The 18,402-nt window shown below is 39.4% G+C and overlaps 1 protein-coding gene across 1 annotated transcript in view; it reads right to left on the bottom strand.

The window, feature by feature from the left end:
• Window positions 1–18,402, bottom strand: part of mbtps2 (membrane-bound transcription factor peptidase, site 2) — a 33,959-nt gene that overhangs the window by 13,494 nt on the left and 2,063 nt on the right. Inside the window, exons 2-5 of the mRNA XM_026180130.1 lie at window positions 16,949–17,097; window positions 15,095–15,233; window positions 13,360–13,463; window positions 9,990–10,117 (exon numbers count right to left, since the gene is read on the bottom strand). Coding sequence (XP_026035915.1) covers window positions 9,990–10,117; window positions 13,360–13,463; window positions 15,095–15,233; window positions 16,949–17,097 — 520 coding nt within the window. The remainder of the gene's footprint in view (window positions 1–9,989; window positions 10,118–13,359; window positions 13,464–15,094; window positions 15,234–16,948; window positions 17,098–18,402) is intronic.

Raw genomic sequence — 18,402 nt, 5'->3', positions numbered from 1 at the left:
TGCTCAGTTTCAGACTTTTTTTGGGTGGGGGGGGGGGATCTCTTAATTATGTCACTGAGACAGATATCCCATATATGGTCATCACAGCTGTTGCTGAGTGTGCAGATGCCCCACCCACATGCCGTTTGCTGCTACAGCTACACATGTTTCTTTTCCAACTATTTATTTATAAGTGACTTATGTATGTATGTATGTATATATATGTATATATTGTACTATTCTTAGTTAGCGTATTGTCTGTCTTGTCTTAATGTTGGTTTAAAATGGAGCACTGTAACAAAAAATAATTTCCCCCAGGGATCAATAAAGTATTTTGATTCTGATTAAACCCTTCTGTCAATGGCAAAGTACATTGAAACTGGAGGTTTTGGTTTCACAGCTCATTTCAGACATCTAATCAACTGATAGTATAAAAATAGCGATTATTTGGTCTACTAATGCTGAAATGCCACTCTATCAGGACACAAGATTATAAATACACAAATGGAAATGTGAATAACAGACCACAGTTTTAAAAAACACATAAAATATTGCAAACGTGATGCAATTTCATTTTCCTTACAAAATCACTCTGCACTAAAAAGACTGGCTAACGAGTGTCTCTCTTTGACCTACAAAGGAAGAACTCCAAATATAAGAAGAAATACTAGTATCTTGCTCATGTAGTCTGCACATCACTTTGTGGACAACAATAGTCTTTTCATCCTTCGCATCCTTCAAAAAGCTTAGACTAAAACATCCTTCGTAATGTGAGGATTGTATGGTAAAGTTTTGCTGCTGCTGTAATAACCACCTGCGTGTTTGCCACATATTCTGAATGTAGGATCTCATGCCACAACAGTAACCACGGCTCCCTAAAAATAGCAGTCTATACCATCTTAATTATGCAAGAGAACTAAGCCAGTCTCCCAAAAACCACAGGAGGAAACGTTGCATGGCCTGATGAGGTCAAAGCACTCAACGGTATCACTCAAACATAGTGATGGTGACATAGACAGAGGTAGACTCTGTGGTCAGAGGGAAGTTAAAAACATGGTATTTTGAGGAAAAACCTTTTTGACAAAAAAGGAAAAAAAAAAAAAGATTTTTAATGTACAGCTGGAAAAAATGCACTACATCTTAAAAAAAGTCAATGTCTGCCCTAGAGGCAAAAAAGAAAAAAGGAAAATCTTCATGCAGTGTATTTCAAATATTGATATATGCAGTAAACAAACTATTAAAGTTTCAGCACCTATCTCTACAGGAATAAATAATAAACATGTTATGTCTGACAACCCCCCTTGCATGCAGGGCAATCTCGGCTGTGGACAGCGAGAGAAAAAAACAATAAACACAGCACGCTATTACGTCACCACCCTCCTAATGGGAAAAGCATCTCTCTCACTTTGTCACGTGAACTGACTGAACATCTCAGTTTTGCATCTGGAGTCCCAACCAAGTTATTTTCTTCTCAGCAAAGCCTGAGGGAATTTTTTTCACTTGATAGGTAAAGACAAAGACTGTTTCACAACAGTTCTTCACTGCCCTCTAAAGGCTGCAAACAGCAAAGGGAAATCCAGCAGTATGAAATTTTGCCAGCTGTACCATAATCTGTATGGAGCTCAACCTCGACCAGACCAGCGTGACATTTCCAAGGCTGGAAAAATTATTCATAGCATCGCCACACTCTGAATTAAGGTGTGGCTCTGTTTACCTGAGTGGTCTTGTTCTGTTCTACTCTTGCACTTTTACTCCATGTCTTCAATCTATAAAATGTGGAAATGATTAAGTGCAAAAATAAATTAAAAAAATTAATCCAATTTTCATCTTTGACTGAATCATTAAAATTCTCTAATAAAGCGACAAAATATCACAAAGCAGGAAGAATGTCAGAACCTTTTTTTTCCTACATTATATTTTTACCGCAATAACAGGCTTCATTCCCCCATTCTTATAGCTACAACCTTTCTTCATTATATTGAGAAATGCTTTCATTAAGATGGGGTGATTGGGATTTTCCATTAAACTGCCCGACAGAATAATTGCTTCAGAATTGACCAAATACAAGTCAGAAGCAATACAAAGACAATAGAATAAATAATCCTATAACACAACATAAAACATCACATGTAGTACAGTATGCATGGCCCAGCTCTACATAATGAGTGCATCAACTGTATTCAACTGATAATACCTTCATAATTTTACTAATGTAAGTATTTAAATCTGCTAACTTTTAATACACATTAGCCAGACCTTTGTATTGATAAGGCTATTACACATGTATAGTACTGTGCAGGTTTCACCTTGTTGTCCAAGTTTTTTGGGGGGGGTTAGACACTGGCTGCTATTTCCACTCATTTTCAATCCAGTCCTTGTACTGGACCATTTCCAGGAGAATCTTATTTAATAGTTTGTATTTTAAATTTCATAAGCCATTTAACACTGACCTGTGAATAATTCATGCACAAAAAGGCATCTAATTCAAGTGATGAACCCATTCCATTTACACATATTAGACAATTTAGCAAAGAACCCATTTTAAATTGTATCACCTTCAGCCTAGGTGACTCCTAAAGAACTACTAGCTGAAAACTTAGCATCTCTCAGCATTGTGTGAATCATGGTTGATTCCCATACTGTCCAATTCAATTTGAATTCAATTTGATTTATACAGCACCAAATTACAACAACAGTCGCCTCAAGGTGCTTTATATTGTAAGGTAGAACCTACAATAATACATACAAAGAAAAACCCAACAATCATATGACCCCCTAATAGCAAGCACTTTGGCGACAGTGGGAAGGAAAAACTCCCAAAGCCTCATCAGAAATGGTTTCAGTGGAAAGGTGGCTGTGACGAAGGTATTCTTAAGTTAACAAAGAAAAGGTGAGGTCTGCCAAAGTATACAAGAACTGCACTGAAAATCGGCAGCAACAGGTTTAATTAAGTGATGAATCTAAATTCAGAAATTGTTGGTTCAAACTTCAAACTTGTTATCAACATGTGCATGGGGACATAATAGTGAGTATCTGAAGCCATCACTAAAACACGGTGGAGACTCGGTCATAGTTTGGGGCTGCATTTCAGCCAGTGATGTCAGAGATCTTGTCAAAATTGATGAACACAGAAAGAAACCAGCAGATTTTGATCCACCATGCAAAACCATCTGAAAAATCATCTGCCTGGCAGTGCATTATGATGGAGGGAATGCGGTACCTTAGGCCTGAGTAACATAGACCTAGACACCAGTCAACAACGAGGTGGATGAGTGGCTGCTGGAGGTTGGCTTGCTGTCATTGGGTGACACTGGTCACAAACAGGTATACGGTTGCTTGCAGATTGCTGTGGCTTGCACAGAAGATGCTGACTCCTCTGCAAACACTTTACTACAAAGAAGTATTAAAACTAAAGTGCGATACAAACTGCAAACTAAGAACATTTGCCTTCAAATTGAAAGTTTCGCCTCTCTACTGAAAATAACACGTTTAAATAAACTTTTACTTTTACCTTTAAAAGCCGGAGAGCAGTCAAGTCAAGAAGGCTTCTACCTGAGACCCCCGCGGAGTCATCATTTTGCGTTTCTACCTTTAAAAGCCGGAGAGCAGTCAAATGCTGGAAGTGGAAGCTAAATTGGCTAGTCATTCATATGTATATTGGGTCGTTACCTAGGAATTCTGGAGGGAGGGGATTGGGGGAGAAATCAACACACATGAGTCTAGGTCCTTTGTTGCTGACATTTATTGATAAAAACAGTAGTTTCATTTCATGTTATTTCCTTTTTCATTTCAAGCAAGGAAGTGGATGTAGTTAGTAAGTAAGATATTTCAGACATTATTCTGACACAGAGGAGGAGATACTGGAATTATAATTAGTATCTATGCATGCATTTGTGATTTTGTTTGACCTTCCCATTGCTCACAATTTGAATTTGTTCACACTGCAGATGAGTGTCTCAGTCCCCAAACAAGCTCTCTTTTTCGGTGGAGAAGCAGTCTCCTCATCCGCAGTGAGTGTGGAGAAATCAACACACATGAGTCTAGGTCCTTTGTTGCTGACATTTATTGATAAAAACAGTAGTTTCATTTCATGTTATTTCCTTTTTCATTTCAAGCAAGGAAGTGGATGTAGTTAGTAAGTAAGATATTTCAGACATTATTCTGACACAGAGGAGGAGATACTGGAATTATAATTAGTATCTATGCATGCATTTGTGATTTTGTTTGACCTTCCCATTGCTCACAATTTGAATTTGTTCACACTGCAGATGAGTGTCTCAGTCCCCAAACAAGCTCTCTTTTTCGGTGGAGAAGCAGTCTCCTCATCCGCAGTGAGTGTGGAGAAATCAACACACATGAGTCTAGGTCCTTTGTTGCTGACATTTATTGATAAAAACAGTAGTTTCATTTCATGTTATTTCCTTTTTCATTTCAAGCAAGGAAGTGGATGTAGTTAGTAAGTAAGATATTTCAGACATTATTCTGACACAGAGGAGGAGATACTGGAATTATAATTAGTATCTATGCATGCATTTGTGATTTTGTTTGACCTTCCCATTGCTCACAATTTGAATTTGTTCACACTGCAGATGAGTGTCTCAGTCCCCAAACAAGCTCTCTTTTTCGGTGGAGAAGCAGTCTCCTCATCCGCAGTGAGTGTGGAGAAATCAACACACATGAGTCTAGGTCCTTTGTTGCTGACATTTATTGATAAAAACAGTAGTTTCATTTCATGTTATTTCCTTTTTCATTTCAAGCAAGGAAGTGGATGTAGTTAGTAAGTAAGATATTTCAGACATTATTCTGACACAGAGGAGGAGATACTGGAATTATAATTAGTATCTATGCATGCATTTGTGATTTTGTTTGACCTTCCCATTGCTCACAATTTGAATTTGTTCACACTGCAGATGAGTGTCTCAGTCCCCAAACAAGCTCTCTTTTTCGGTGGAGAAGCAGTCTCCTCATCCGCAGTGAGTGTGGAGAAATCAACACACATGAGTCTAGGTCCTTTGTTGCTGACATTTATTGATAAAAACAGTAGTTTCATTTCATGTTATTTCCTTTTTCATTTCAAGCAAGGAAGTGGATGTAGTTAGTAAGTAAGATATTTCAGACATTATTCTGACACAGAGGAGGAGATACTGGAATTATAATTAGTATCTATGCATGCATTTGTGATTTTGTTTGACCTTCCCATTGCTCACAATTTGAATTTGTTCACACTGCAGATGAGTGTCTCAGTCCCCAAACAAGCTCTCTTTTTCGGTGGAGAAGCAGTCTCCTCATCCGCAGTGAGTGTGGAGAAATCAACACACATGAGTCTAGGTCCTTTGTTGCTGACATTTATTGATAAAAACAGTAGTTTCATTTCATGTTATTTCCTTTTTCATTTCAAGCAAGGAAGTGGATGTAGTTAGTAAGTAAGATATTTCAGACATTATTCTGACACAGAGGAGGAGATACTGGAATTATAATTAGTATCTATGCATGCATTTGTGATTTTGTTTGACCTTCCCATTGCTTACAGTACAAAAAACCAACCATTTGTACACATATGTACTAATAATAATAAAAAGTGAGTGCAACACTGCAACCCATCACCCCGTCGTTCAGTGGTCGTTGATCAGTGGTCCATTGTGGCACCATTCAGAGCACTGGTACAATAGTACCAGCAAGATATGGGAAGACATTGCAAATGTACTTGGATTTTAGGTTGCAAGCCACCCAAAACTTGATCCCAAACTTGTCAGGCTTACTTGCAATATACTGCAGGAAACCCGTCACCCCGTCGTTCTGTGGTCCATTGTGGCACCACTGATCAACGACCACTGAACGACGGGGGTGTGACCCCGCTGATCAGTGTGACCTGACCCCACTGATCAATTGTGATCAAGGGTATATATATGATACAATCTCACTGCACTTAGCCTAACCCTTCATTGCCCTGAAGAATCCTGTGGTGTACGGACCTCCTCTCCAAGGAAAGAAAATGCAGAGAAGACTCACCACCCAGCAGGCGTTGGAAATGATCCTGGCGGAAGTCGACCCTTGTGACTCGGATGGAGAAGACCTAGAAGTTCAGCCGGATTCGGACTCAGAGCTGTCTGATCAGTCTTCCGGTTAGTTTCATTTCATGTTATTTCCTTTTTCATTTCAAGCAAGGAAGTGGATGTAGTTAGTAAGTAAGATATTTCAGACATTATTCTGACACAGAGGAGGAGATACTGGAATTATAATTAGTATCTATGCATGCATTTGTGATTTTGTTTGACCTTCCCATTGCTCACAATTTGAATTTGTTCACACTGCAGATGAGGAGACTGCTTCTCCACCGAAAAAGAGAGCTTGTTTGGGGACTGAGACAGCGAAAGATGGCACAGTGTGGCGTGAAGAACATGTGGGGACCCGTCTCCCTTTCACCCCTATAGAACCGTACGCTGCAGATGGAGAGCCAACGGCTAAGGCCAGGAGAAGTATCTTGAGTCGCCTTCAGAGCTTCCTGTGTTTCATCACTCTTGACATGCTTCGTAGCATTCAAGAATGGACTATTCAACATGCACAGCAAACGGAGCATGTTTGTTGGTTCATGGACCTCCCTGAACTAATGGCATTTATTGCTATTGTCATCTTGCGGGGGGTTTACAGGGTTCCATCTGTAAATGACTGCTGGTCAGCAAACCTGGGAAACCCACAGATAATTGGAACTATGGCACGAAACCGCTTCCAAGACATCATGCAACACCTACGCTTTGATGACAAGTCCACCCGCTGTGATCGAGCAAAGACTGATAAGTTCGCAGCAATTTCCAGTGTGTGGGGATCATTTGTCACCAACTGCATCACGTGCTACAACCCTGGTCTACATATCACCGTTGATGAACAGCTTTTCCCATCAAAAACTCGGTGCAGTTTCCTGCAGTATATTGCCAGTAAACCGGACAAGTTTGGGATCAAGTTTTGGGTGGCTTGCGACCTAAAATCCAAGTACATTTGCAATGTCTTCCCATATCTTGGCAAGGACCCCAATCGTCCCACTGGGGAGAGACTTTCCGAAAATGTAGTTATGAGGCTGATGGAACCATTCCTGGACAAGGGCAGAAATGTTACCACTGACAATTTTTTCACATCGCTTTCACTTGCGCAAAAACTTCTTAGACGGAAAACCACCATCCTCGGCACAGTCAACAAGATTCGCAGGGAAATTCCTCAATCCACTAGACAGACAGATCGCAATGAATTCACCACTCAGGTATGTTGCAGGTCTTTTGTGGTTCTATGTTTATGTGTTTCATTGTGTGTAAAAGGGCTATGGAATTAACAATTTATCTTATTTCTTAGGTGTTTTCAACCTCTGCTGCCACGCTGACGGCGTATGCGGCCAAACGGAAGAAGACAGTATATATTCTTAGCAGCATGCACAGCGTGGTTCAGACCGAAAACACTACCAAAAGGAAGCCAAACACTGTCACCCTTTACAACAAGACAAAGTGTGGCGTGGATGTGATGGACCAGATGGTTCGGGAGTACACTGTCCGCAAAGGAACACGGCGCTGGCCAGTTGCCGTGTTTTATAACATGATTGACATGGCAGCACTGAATGCACATGTGCTGTATCAAGAATGCACCGGGACGAAGGAAAGACGGGTGGACTTCCTGGTAGCCCTTGCAACCGAATTGGCTCACTCTCATGTAGCTGCGAAGAAGGAAAGAAAAGAACAGTTGCTTCGGACACAACCCTCCACACCGAGCCCTGGAAAAAGGGCCACGTGTCAGGTCAAACACAGATGCAAAAAAAATCAGGCCACTGTGCGATGTGTTCACTGCTACAGGTACACATGTGGTAAATGCAGGCGACAGATACCGTGGCAGTGCCAGGATTGTGAGTGATTGCTGAAAATGTTGTAATGTACTCACTCAATTTTTGTTATTATTTGTAAACATGTGTACAAACGGTTGGTTTTTTTTCTATTTTCATCAATAAATGTCAGCAACAAAGGACCTACATGTGTGTTGAGTTCTCCCTAAGATGGCATACTGAAACACTCCAAGTGTTTGCAAGTAAACCTGACAAGTTTGGGATCAAGTTTTGGGTGGCTTGCAACCTAAAATCCAAGTACATTTGCAATGTCTTCCCATATCTTGCTGGTACTATTGTACCAGTGCTCTGAATGGTGCCACAATGGACCACTGATCAACGACCACTGAACGACGGGGTGACGGGTTGCAGTGTTGCACTCACTTTTTATTATTATTAGTACATATGTGTACAAATGGTTGGTTTTTTGTACTGTAAGCAATGGGAAGGTCAAACAAAATCACAAATGCATGCATAGATACTAATTATAATTCCAGTATCTCCTCCTCTGTGTCAGAATAATGTCTGAAATATCTTACTTACTAACTACATCCACTTCCTTGCTTGAAATGAAAAAGGAAATAACATGAAATGAAACTACTGTTTTTATCAATAAATGTCAGCAACAAAGGACCTAGACTCATGTGTGTTGATTTCTCCACACTCACTGCGGATGAGGAGACTGCTTCTCCACCGAAAAAGAGAGCTTGTTTGGGGACTGAGACACTCATCTGCAGTGTGAACAAATTCAAATTGTGAGCAATGGGAAGGTCAAACAAAATCACAAATGCATGCATAGATACTAATTATAATTCCAGTATCTCCTCCTCTGTGTCAGAATAATGTCTGAAATATCTTACTTACTAACTACATCCACTTCCTTGCTTGAAATGAAAAAGGAAATAACATGAAATGAAACTACTGTTTTTATCAATAAATGTCAGCAACAAAGGACCTAGACTCATGTGTGTTGATTTCTCCCCCAATCCCCTCCCTCCAGAATTCCTAGGTAACGACCCAATATACATATGAATGACTAGCCAATTTAGCTTCCACTTCCAGCATTTGACTGCTCTCCGGCTTTTAAAGGTAGAAACGCAAAATGATGACTCCGCGGGGGTCTAAGGTACTACCCCGAAATGACTGCTCTCCGGGGGTGTAAGTGTTAAGGCGAATGGTTGAGAGTAGTTGGCAAGTGTTTGCAGACTAGTCAGCATCTTTCATACAAACTAAAGTTAACCAAAGCAATCTGCTAGCAACCGTATACCTGTTTGTGACCAATTTCACTTAACAGCAGCAGGCAACCTCCAGCAACCACTCATCAAACAGACCTGTGGATACTCCAAGTCTCACTGATTGGCCTCTTGGTGCATGACTGTGGCTTAAAAAAAAAAAAATCTATTTCACAGAGATTGCCAGCAACCACTTGCAACTAATTGGGAATACTCACTTTTCCCTAGTAACCAGTGGTTACCAAGCAGTCAACAACCAGACTCTAGGCCTGTATGACCAGGGCCTTAACAAGTCCACATAATCCTTTCATACTTTCTGTAAGGGGGCATGGGTATACATTATCAAAGTGCAAAAGATGCTGCTCTCATAACTTCTGCTTTACAAGAATATTAAGAGCAACACTTACAAGTTGTATGCAGAAAAACTTCTAATGTTAATCTATTATGTTTTGTTTTTTGGTTTTCATTGTGTTAATTTGGAAATCAAGTTCAAGTCTCTGCTTGACGTTTAATTTATGTTTCATATAACAATTCTACTGCAATTCTTACAGCATGGGGATTTTCCAAACTAACTACTTGACTATTTTCTAATGAAACTGCACTTTTCTTCCAAACCAGACCACACACAGAAAATACTCAGGCTTTAAGCAGCTCCCTCTGATGATCTGCGATGGCAGACATCAGTCACATTCATGTGCGAATGACTGCCAGCTTACCATTCAATTCATTAAGCTCTAATTTTCTTAATTGCAGAGTGAAATGATTTGATGCGATGCAGCTGTCTGCTGCTTAGCAATAAACTCCTCAGAGTGACCTTTGCTGGCAAAACAACATGCTTGTAATAATTGTGATTAATAGCTGGAAACACAATCAGGCTGCCGTAAGGAGCTATCAGCACATCTCAGGATAAAAAGTCTTACCGGCACAGAAGATGCGGAGCTGCTGAGCCGGTGATATGAGGTTGAGGTGTGTGGTGAAGAGGTCCACAAATGCACCAGGATAAACTACGAACACAAACATCCCAAATCCATTCACTCGCACTTGCTCCCTGCGTGAGAACAGAAATAAAAAAAAAACAAAGAAACATTAGATTTTAAAGGGAAACAGACTCTATGAGGGGTGTCAAACATACAGCCTGAGGGCCGGAGCAGAAGGAAGATAAAGGAGGTCATCATTTTTGGATTTTTATCATGACCTAGAAGACAAGGAGCCATGCCAAAGCTTTCTTTCAGCTATGATGGAAATATTTCTTTGCAGACTACCAGAAAGTGAAAGAAGCGACAGTGGAATCCCACTCATTTTATTTATTTCAGCCTTGCCATCATGGATCGGATTGATTGGATTGATTCAATACAAATGAAAATATTCCAACAGTACTTGTATTTCTTTATACATACAGCGTATTATCAAGTGGTTTTACTGGTCTAGCCCTGTCTGACACCCTACAAAGGAACTTGCCCTGAGGCCAGTCTCTACAATTGTATACACAAAACCGGTGAGCTCAGAAGGCAGAGCAGGTCACCTACTAATCAGTTTTGTAGTTTGATCCAGTCTGCATGTCAAAGTATCCATGGGCAATATATTGAACCACAGGTTGCTCTCTGATGTGTTGATTGGAGTGTCATGTGTGTGAAGGCATAGAAAAAAAGTCCTTGTATAAATGGGTGCGAATAAGTGAACAAGGCAAGCTGTATAAAACACTTTGAGTGCTCAAGTGAAGTAGAAAAGCACTATATAAGACCCAGTCCTTTTACCATTTACCACAAAAGCCCACAACATACAAAAGAACAGCAAATGCACAGAAAACAGTGCACTTCAAGAAAGCACTTACACTGTACTTACAATAACAGCGCAAAATATTGCACTATTCATTCAATTTTCACCTAGAATCAAATGTTCAAGCCAATTTTTGGTCCTTGAATTTAACAGAGGGTAAACTCTCCTGCTAAGAGAGAATCTTTGTTAACAGCTGGTACTCCAACAACTGAAGTGGTGGAAGCTCCTGGGCAACGCTGGGCAGCTTCCAGGTTTTGGGCACAGTGAGGGAAAATCTTCAAAATCCAAGGTATGACAGATACATAAGAAATGGCAGACTTGATTTACGCTCTCAACGGTAGATAGACTGGTGACAAGCATATGACAGACTGGACCACTTCCTGATGGGAGTCATGTGGTAAGAATGCTTTTTCTTTTTTGAAGGCTTGTAATTAGGTGTTTTAGGGGGTACATGACATACCATGGATGTGCACATGAGATAGGGCACACCTACTAGAAAAAGGCAAAGAGCAGAGCTCATGTGAGATCAAACTGGGCTTCGCTGCCCTTGAACTCAAATGACACACCAGACTCCACTAAACGTATAAGAAGTCTTGAGACCATTTAGACAAACACACTATTGTGTCTGTGAATATTTAGAGGCAAACATAGATGTAGCTTCTGGGAAGTTTGGAGGTACCTTAAACCTTCAAATAGAAAGCAAGGGGAAACATCTGGCTCCAAGCAGAAGCCGGCTTGTGTAAGAAGCTATGGGAAAATCTATTCTGGCGCTCACTGGATATTTGACCTCAGTAAACATTTTGCTAGTCATTTCATAATCTAATTTTTTTTTAGATTATGTGGTTATTAACTGATATGTAATTAAAGCGGGGTGTACTTAGGGCAGAGCCAATGTGCAGTAAGGGAACGTTATTCGCCTCAGGTGTGCAGCAGCACTTGGGGTTACTAAATACGACTGCAATATACAGGGTTCATCAAAAAGAACCATCCAATTTCAAAAGGCTATATTTGTTAAAGTAACAGACATAGAACCTTGAAATACATTTTAAAATACATGGCTGAATATAATGTTTTATATACAAAACTTGCAATTTTCACAACTGCTCAGCATGTCCCTTTCTAGACAAACAGCATATGTCCAGCAACCACATGAAACTCATGGATCCCCTCTTTGTAACAACGCATCTTTCGATTGTTACAGGCGAACAGCTGCAGAATTACAGCACTTTGAAATCAAACAACTCTTTTTGATACACCCAGTATATATTGGACTGAAAGTTAAGAATTCATTGTTAATTTAGTGCAACAGAATTTACAATAAACATCCTTTAAAAAAAAAAATCAAAACAATCTTTGGCTTGCCCTTTGGTGTGGTGGAAACTAGTACAAAAACTACTAGTTTTTGGCTTCCTTGAACCCCTGTTTGATTGAATCAAGATACTGACTTGACTGTTTATGGATGTACATATTTTTCAAATGTTAATTCTTTTCCTATATTTGTCATAAATACATACCACTGTACTTGGAACCTAGCCCCCTACTGCCTTCACATTTATCTGTACACAAGTTGTATCCTGTATTAAAATAAGTGCAACCCTTTTGAGAAAAAAAATCCTCCAGCAGAGGTTAATCACAGTCTTACAGACTGGATCCACATGAAAGAAGTCTTTGAGGCTCCTCACTTAAAAATCACTTGTCTGAAATCAGTGGCTTTGTGAAAAATAGGATGATGCAGCAGATCAGAGGGGTCATCTGGACCATGTGCTATGCACACTAATTCATTAGTTTGGATTTGCACAATCCACCTAATCATTAACTGTAATCAGAACCAATGCACCATGAAATAAAAATCAGGAATGAATTAAAGGGATTTTTTGGGGCTCATCAAAATCACACAAAGTGAGCAAGTAATACAACGCAATGAAACAAAATCACCAGCAACTTGTGGTTTTGAATTTGACATCAAAACATGCGATTAATACAAAAAACACATTTAATTTCCACTGTACCTGGACAGCCTAAGCCACTCTAATTTTATCAAACCGGTGTTTTAAGGTCAAATTTAAATACTAAAGTAGCAGAAACACATTCTACTTAAAGCAGAATAGAAGGCAAAGGGCTCTATATTTGGCTCATGTCTGCAGGCACATTGTCCCATCTTTAACAATCCTTTATCTCTGATTCAGATAAATCCTTTATCTTAATCCCGAAAGGTTATCAAGGGACAAGATTATAAATCAGGCTCCTCTCCTGTGGAACCAGCTCCCAGTTTGGCTTCAAGAGACAGACGTCCTCTCTACTTTTAAGACCAGGCTTCAAACGTTTTGAGCAGAAGTCTGACATACATTTACAACGTCCTCCTTGCAAACACACTTGTAGTATTGGAGTCTTTGTATTCTTTCACCTTTCTGGAGTTTAATATATTATCCACCAACAAAACAAATGCTCTTCATCATGATGGATTCATGCTGGATGCTATGTTGACACTACAATGTGGTGCGGTGTGGTTATTACCTCAGTGCTGCCACAGCGTGGCCCAGCTCATGTATTACTCCACTGAGCAGCAGGGCGATGAAGAAGTAGGCCAGCTGACTTGTGGGTAGATTAACGCCGGGGACCTAAAGACACACCAGAGACAAAAAAAAAAAAAAGAAACTGACTAAGATACGAACATAAAACATAATTCACAGAGTTAAAAATCAGCATTTATGGTTAGTTTTATCCTAAAAATGAAGAGCCAATTTAACCACAGTGTAACATCTTCCCAAATAAAAAATTCTAATTTGTATCACCACTAGGGCTGCCACGATTTGTCGACTAGTCACGATTACGTCGACTATCAAAATCGTCGACGACTGATTTAATAGTCGACGTGTCGTTTGAAGCTTTGTAAGATCGCAAAAGACGCAGGAATAATAGCAGGATTTAAGAGTGTAATAACGGACTGAAACAGAAGATGGCAGCACAGCATGTACAAGGATGCCAGCTGCCGTTAAACCCCGAAGAAGAAGAAGCAGCTGTGTCCCAGAATTCATAGCGCGGCCCAGCTTAGTTTCCAACAATGGCGGTAGCTAGTTAGTTTTAATATTACTCTTATTATTCTTTCTGGGTCACAAAATAAACGTTTAACATATTTTCAGGCGAGAATGTAGCTGTGTAAACCTCAAATATCGGCTCAGTTTATCAGGACACCACATATTTTCAAAAGCGCTCCGACGTTTTCGGAGACGTCTGTTACCCACTAGCTCGATAGCTAGGTCACTAGCGCCGTGAGAACACCGGACTCCCGGCAAATTGTTTTCAAACCCACCGCCGTCTTTCGCGACTCAGGTTAAATATATATGAGTCACTTAGATAAATTAAAAATGTTGTTGTTTGGCTTTTTTTTTTTTTTTGTATTTTATTTGTTCCTGAGTAAATCGGTTTGGCTGAGATTAAAGTTATAGTTTTTACACAGCTGAATAAACGTCAAGCAGACAGCTGATTATCAGAAGTGTGAGATGCTGGAGAATATACTCCGGTGTCCTGTTATATTTTAGATAGCAAGGAGTTTATTAAACTTTACCGAAACAATCTGCAAATTTCATTAAAATTGAATAAACTATCATCTTGTCTTTATTTTTAGTTAGCACCTTAAAAGCTTAAAGCTGTAAGCTAATGATAGTTATATAAGAGCAGATGCTGCTGGTGCAATAAGCTGTAGTTTTATGTCCAGTGGATGATGATCTGATTAGTCGACTAATCGCATAAATAATCGGTGACTAGTCGACTATCAAAATAATCGTTTGTGGCAGCCCTAATCACCACATTTAATTTTTGTTTTGGTTCTTCACTTTAATTGCTTGGTGTCTTGCTGAAGCTTGTGGTTTTCTGCATTTTTTCTCCTTCTGACTAGATTTTTTTTTCTTCTCCAGGCTGAATTCTTGGATATAAATGGCCCACTAATAGCTTCCCATGAATCACCTACAGAGCTCCACTGGGGATAGGGCTCACATTTATGCACGGTTATTTGACACCATAATGAATAAAAAGTGAACAGGGAAACACTTCTGAAAAGCAGGGGTCTTTTGTTTTTCATGGCACAGACATTTGAATTTCACACGCTTATGATCAACTCTGAAGGATGTTTTTATCCAGTTACACACAGAAAAGAGACACAAAAGCTTATAGATTTAAATCTGATGAATACTTGCCATTTTCATTCAGCTGATGTAACTTATGTATAGAAATCACATTAAAGTCAACCTACCACCACCTGCAGGGTCTGTGGATCTCCAATCCGTGGGTTGTCTGTGGTCATCTGAGCGATGGTCTGCTGCAGAGTCCTTATCAGCAGCACCACTGAGCCCAACATGGCAGCGATGCCAAACACCAGACCACTGTTGAACCTGGGAAACACAGATGGGATGCAAATTCAACAAGTGCAATTTTGCTGTACTTTTTTCACATTTATAAATGTGAAAAAACTAAAGATTATTAAAGCTACACAACGGGAAAAACACCTGGAATTGAGAAACTCAGAAATGCCACACCAAGTCAGTTCCACACTAAGAGTATTATTTTTAAAAACAGTCACTACTACAAGTCATCTACTATAAATCCAAAAGTTTGGGGGTGTTAGCATAAAAAATATGAATCAATAAAACAAACATGTAAAAACTGGCCTGTCCTTCAGGTTCCTTCCTAAACTGTGTCATGGGAAAACAACTTCTTTGACCAGACGCAGATAGCGTTAGGACCTTTACCTTTGAGAGTAGAGTTTAAATCCTACAATACAGACCAAATCCTGACCGGACCTCATCGCCTACAAACAGTCCAGAATGCTGCTGTGAGGCTTCTCATCACGTCCTCTAAATGGTCCTGGCTTTACATTGGCTTCGAATTAAAGCTTAGGATTCAAATCAAAATTCTTTCAAATCTCTGACAGTCAGATGCCCCTCTATATTAGTCAGCCTTTAAATCCATATGTAACTAGCAAGACATTACAGTTTATTGTTCAGTGCTGCTAGCTGTCCCACAGTCCAGGTTAAGGAAGAAAGGAGCTTTTGAGGTCTGTGGACATTTCTGATACCTTTAAGGGAAGCTTAAGACCAGCTTTTATCCCCATTTTATTTTTTTTCCATCATTGTCTTCATCTTACTGTGAAGAGCCATGTGATGTTATGTTATTGAGAAGTGCTTTGTAAATGTTACTTGCTTACTGAAAAGTCAAAAATCGACTTACTTTCAGCATGTATGATGCATGTCTATCTGTCCATTTAGTCTTTAGAAAGAGAGAGGACATCTGCAGGAGGAAAGATGTCTGCTAACATCTCAAGCTATTTATTTTTTACATTTGCTGCCGACTTTAGCTTTTAAGGCTCGGTTGTCATACGGCTGGTTATAGGAAGTCAGTGCAGACTCAGTTTGCAATTAAAATGTAATCCTCTAAAATGTCTTTTTCTTCCAGGAAACAAATTATGTCCCGTGAAAGTAAGTCAACAGCTTCTCTGAATCCATTTACTGCAGAAAAGACGTTTTTAGAAATGTTATTAAATTGCCAAATGCTTTTATGATGAAAAAGGAAGGTTGAGGAAAGCTTTTAGCCAAACCATCAAGTATCAAAGTCAAAAGTAACACAGCGCCTCATTTACAAGAAAAAAAAAAGTATAATTTTATTGTAACTGAAGTGGAAGGAAGCAGGAATCTGAAGGTGTGGACAAGGTTTATAGAGGGAAATTAGTCTCAAAATGTTTTACAAATGTGCGTGTTATGATCCATAAGCATAAACTAACTTGCAAATGTACTTATTTATTGTGCGTACTGTATCTGTAACTTGTAAATGTATGTTTTGTAGTCGAGGAGTGATGGGCTGTTCTGTTTGTTCAGGAAAAAAAAACAAAAACAAAACGTTGTTTTATTTGAAAAACACATGAGGAAGCTCAGATGTCCCGGTTTTCCACTAGCACCTGAATCAAATCATTTGTACACATTTGTAAATGTTAGTTTAGGCTTGTGTGTCACAACATACACATTTTCTACCATTTTTGACACTAACTGCACTCGATTAAAGTTCAGAAAGACTACAGGAACAGCGGAGTGGATTATATATACAGAAACCGTACCACATGTAAAGAGCCCGGGGGTTGATGCGGGCGCAGTATGCAAATAGTCGGTTGAACATGGTGGTTTGCCATCTCACGTGAAAAGGAGACAACATCAGGCCACGACTGGCGAGCCATGACTCATAGCTGATCCGATGCGTCACCGATGACTGCAGGACAGAAACAAAGTCAGCGCACGAGAACATCCACATTTAGAAAGCACGTCTAACTGGAGTTATTCTGTAAGAGCTTATAGTGTTCACATATTTCCAATGTCCGGACCTCAATAAGCTGTAATCAGAAAAGGTTCTGCATATTGAAACCCCCAATCAGAAGGAGAATTTTACACTATTCATCTCTAACTTTATATAAGCTACAAGGGGTTACAATGTTAAAAATTGCCCACCGATGCATGTAATGATAAAAGCAGCCAAATGCTTAATCATTGTAAGAAAAGGAAAAGTCGAGGGAGGAGGACCGACTGAAATAGTTTACACACAAAACAGCTCAGAAATGAGGCCGCAGACTGCCTCTAACTTGGTAGGAAATAAGGTTTTTATGTTTTATAAATAAAACGAAGGCTTCTCAAATCTGAAACTTTTAAACTCCACTGAACATTAAAATTGATTTTGCAGTGATATTTAAAGGCTTTCAAAGTCTTCATTAACTCATCTGTACACTGTTCAAAATGCAGCTGAAATTGAGCAGATGTTGATATTACAAGCCTCATTCACTGGCTCCTCTGTATCTTTAGATCTGACAAGATGTTACATGTTTTTACATGGGGATATACTTTTGGCTAGCAAAAGTGTCTGATTCAACTGCAACTTGCTAAGGGTCATTTAACCAAACCCCGTGTCGAGTCAAGAAAATCCTAAATAAATTCAATTTTGCTCACCCAGTTATAGTTTTTTGAAGTCGAAATATATGACTAATAGCTGGGATAGGATCCAGCAGGCCTGCAACACTAATTAGGATAGCCAGTTAATGAAAACTAATAAGTGGACGGATGCCCTGATGGATGTCTCAGTTTTAAAAAAAAATAGGTTAATAACAAATTTTCTTTCTTTTTTCTCACTAATCCTTGAATGTGCTTCCACACTAATAATGCTACAGTGGGGCAAAAAAGTATTTAGCCAGCCACCGATTGTGCAAGTTCCCCCACTTAAAATGATGACAGAGGTCAGTAATTTGCACCAGAGGTACACTTCAACTGTGAGAGACAGAATGTGAAAAAAAAAAAAATCCATGAATCCACATGGTAGGATTTGTAAAGAATTTATTCGTAAATCAGGGTGGAAAATAAGTATTTGGTCAATAACAAAAATACAACTCAATACTTTGTAACATAACCTTTGTTGGCAATAACAGAGGTCAAACGTTTACTATAGGTCTTTACCAGGTTTGCACACACAGTAGCTGGTATTTTGGCCCATTCCTCCATGCAGATCTTCTCGAGAGCAGTGATGTTTTGG

Source organism: Astatotilapia calliptera, chromosome 9 (genome assembly GCF_900246225.1).
Source record: "Astatotilapia calliptera chromosome 9, fAstCal1.2, whole genome shotgun sequence".
Classification (NCBI taxonomy): Eukaryota; Metazoa; Chordata; class Actinopteri; order Cichliformes; family Cichlidae; genus Astatotilapia; species Astatotilapia calliptera.
This window is presented reverse-complemented; position numbering and strand designations above follow the sequence as displayed.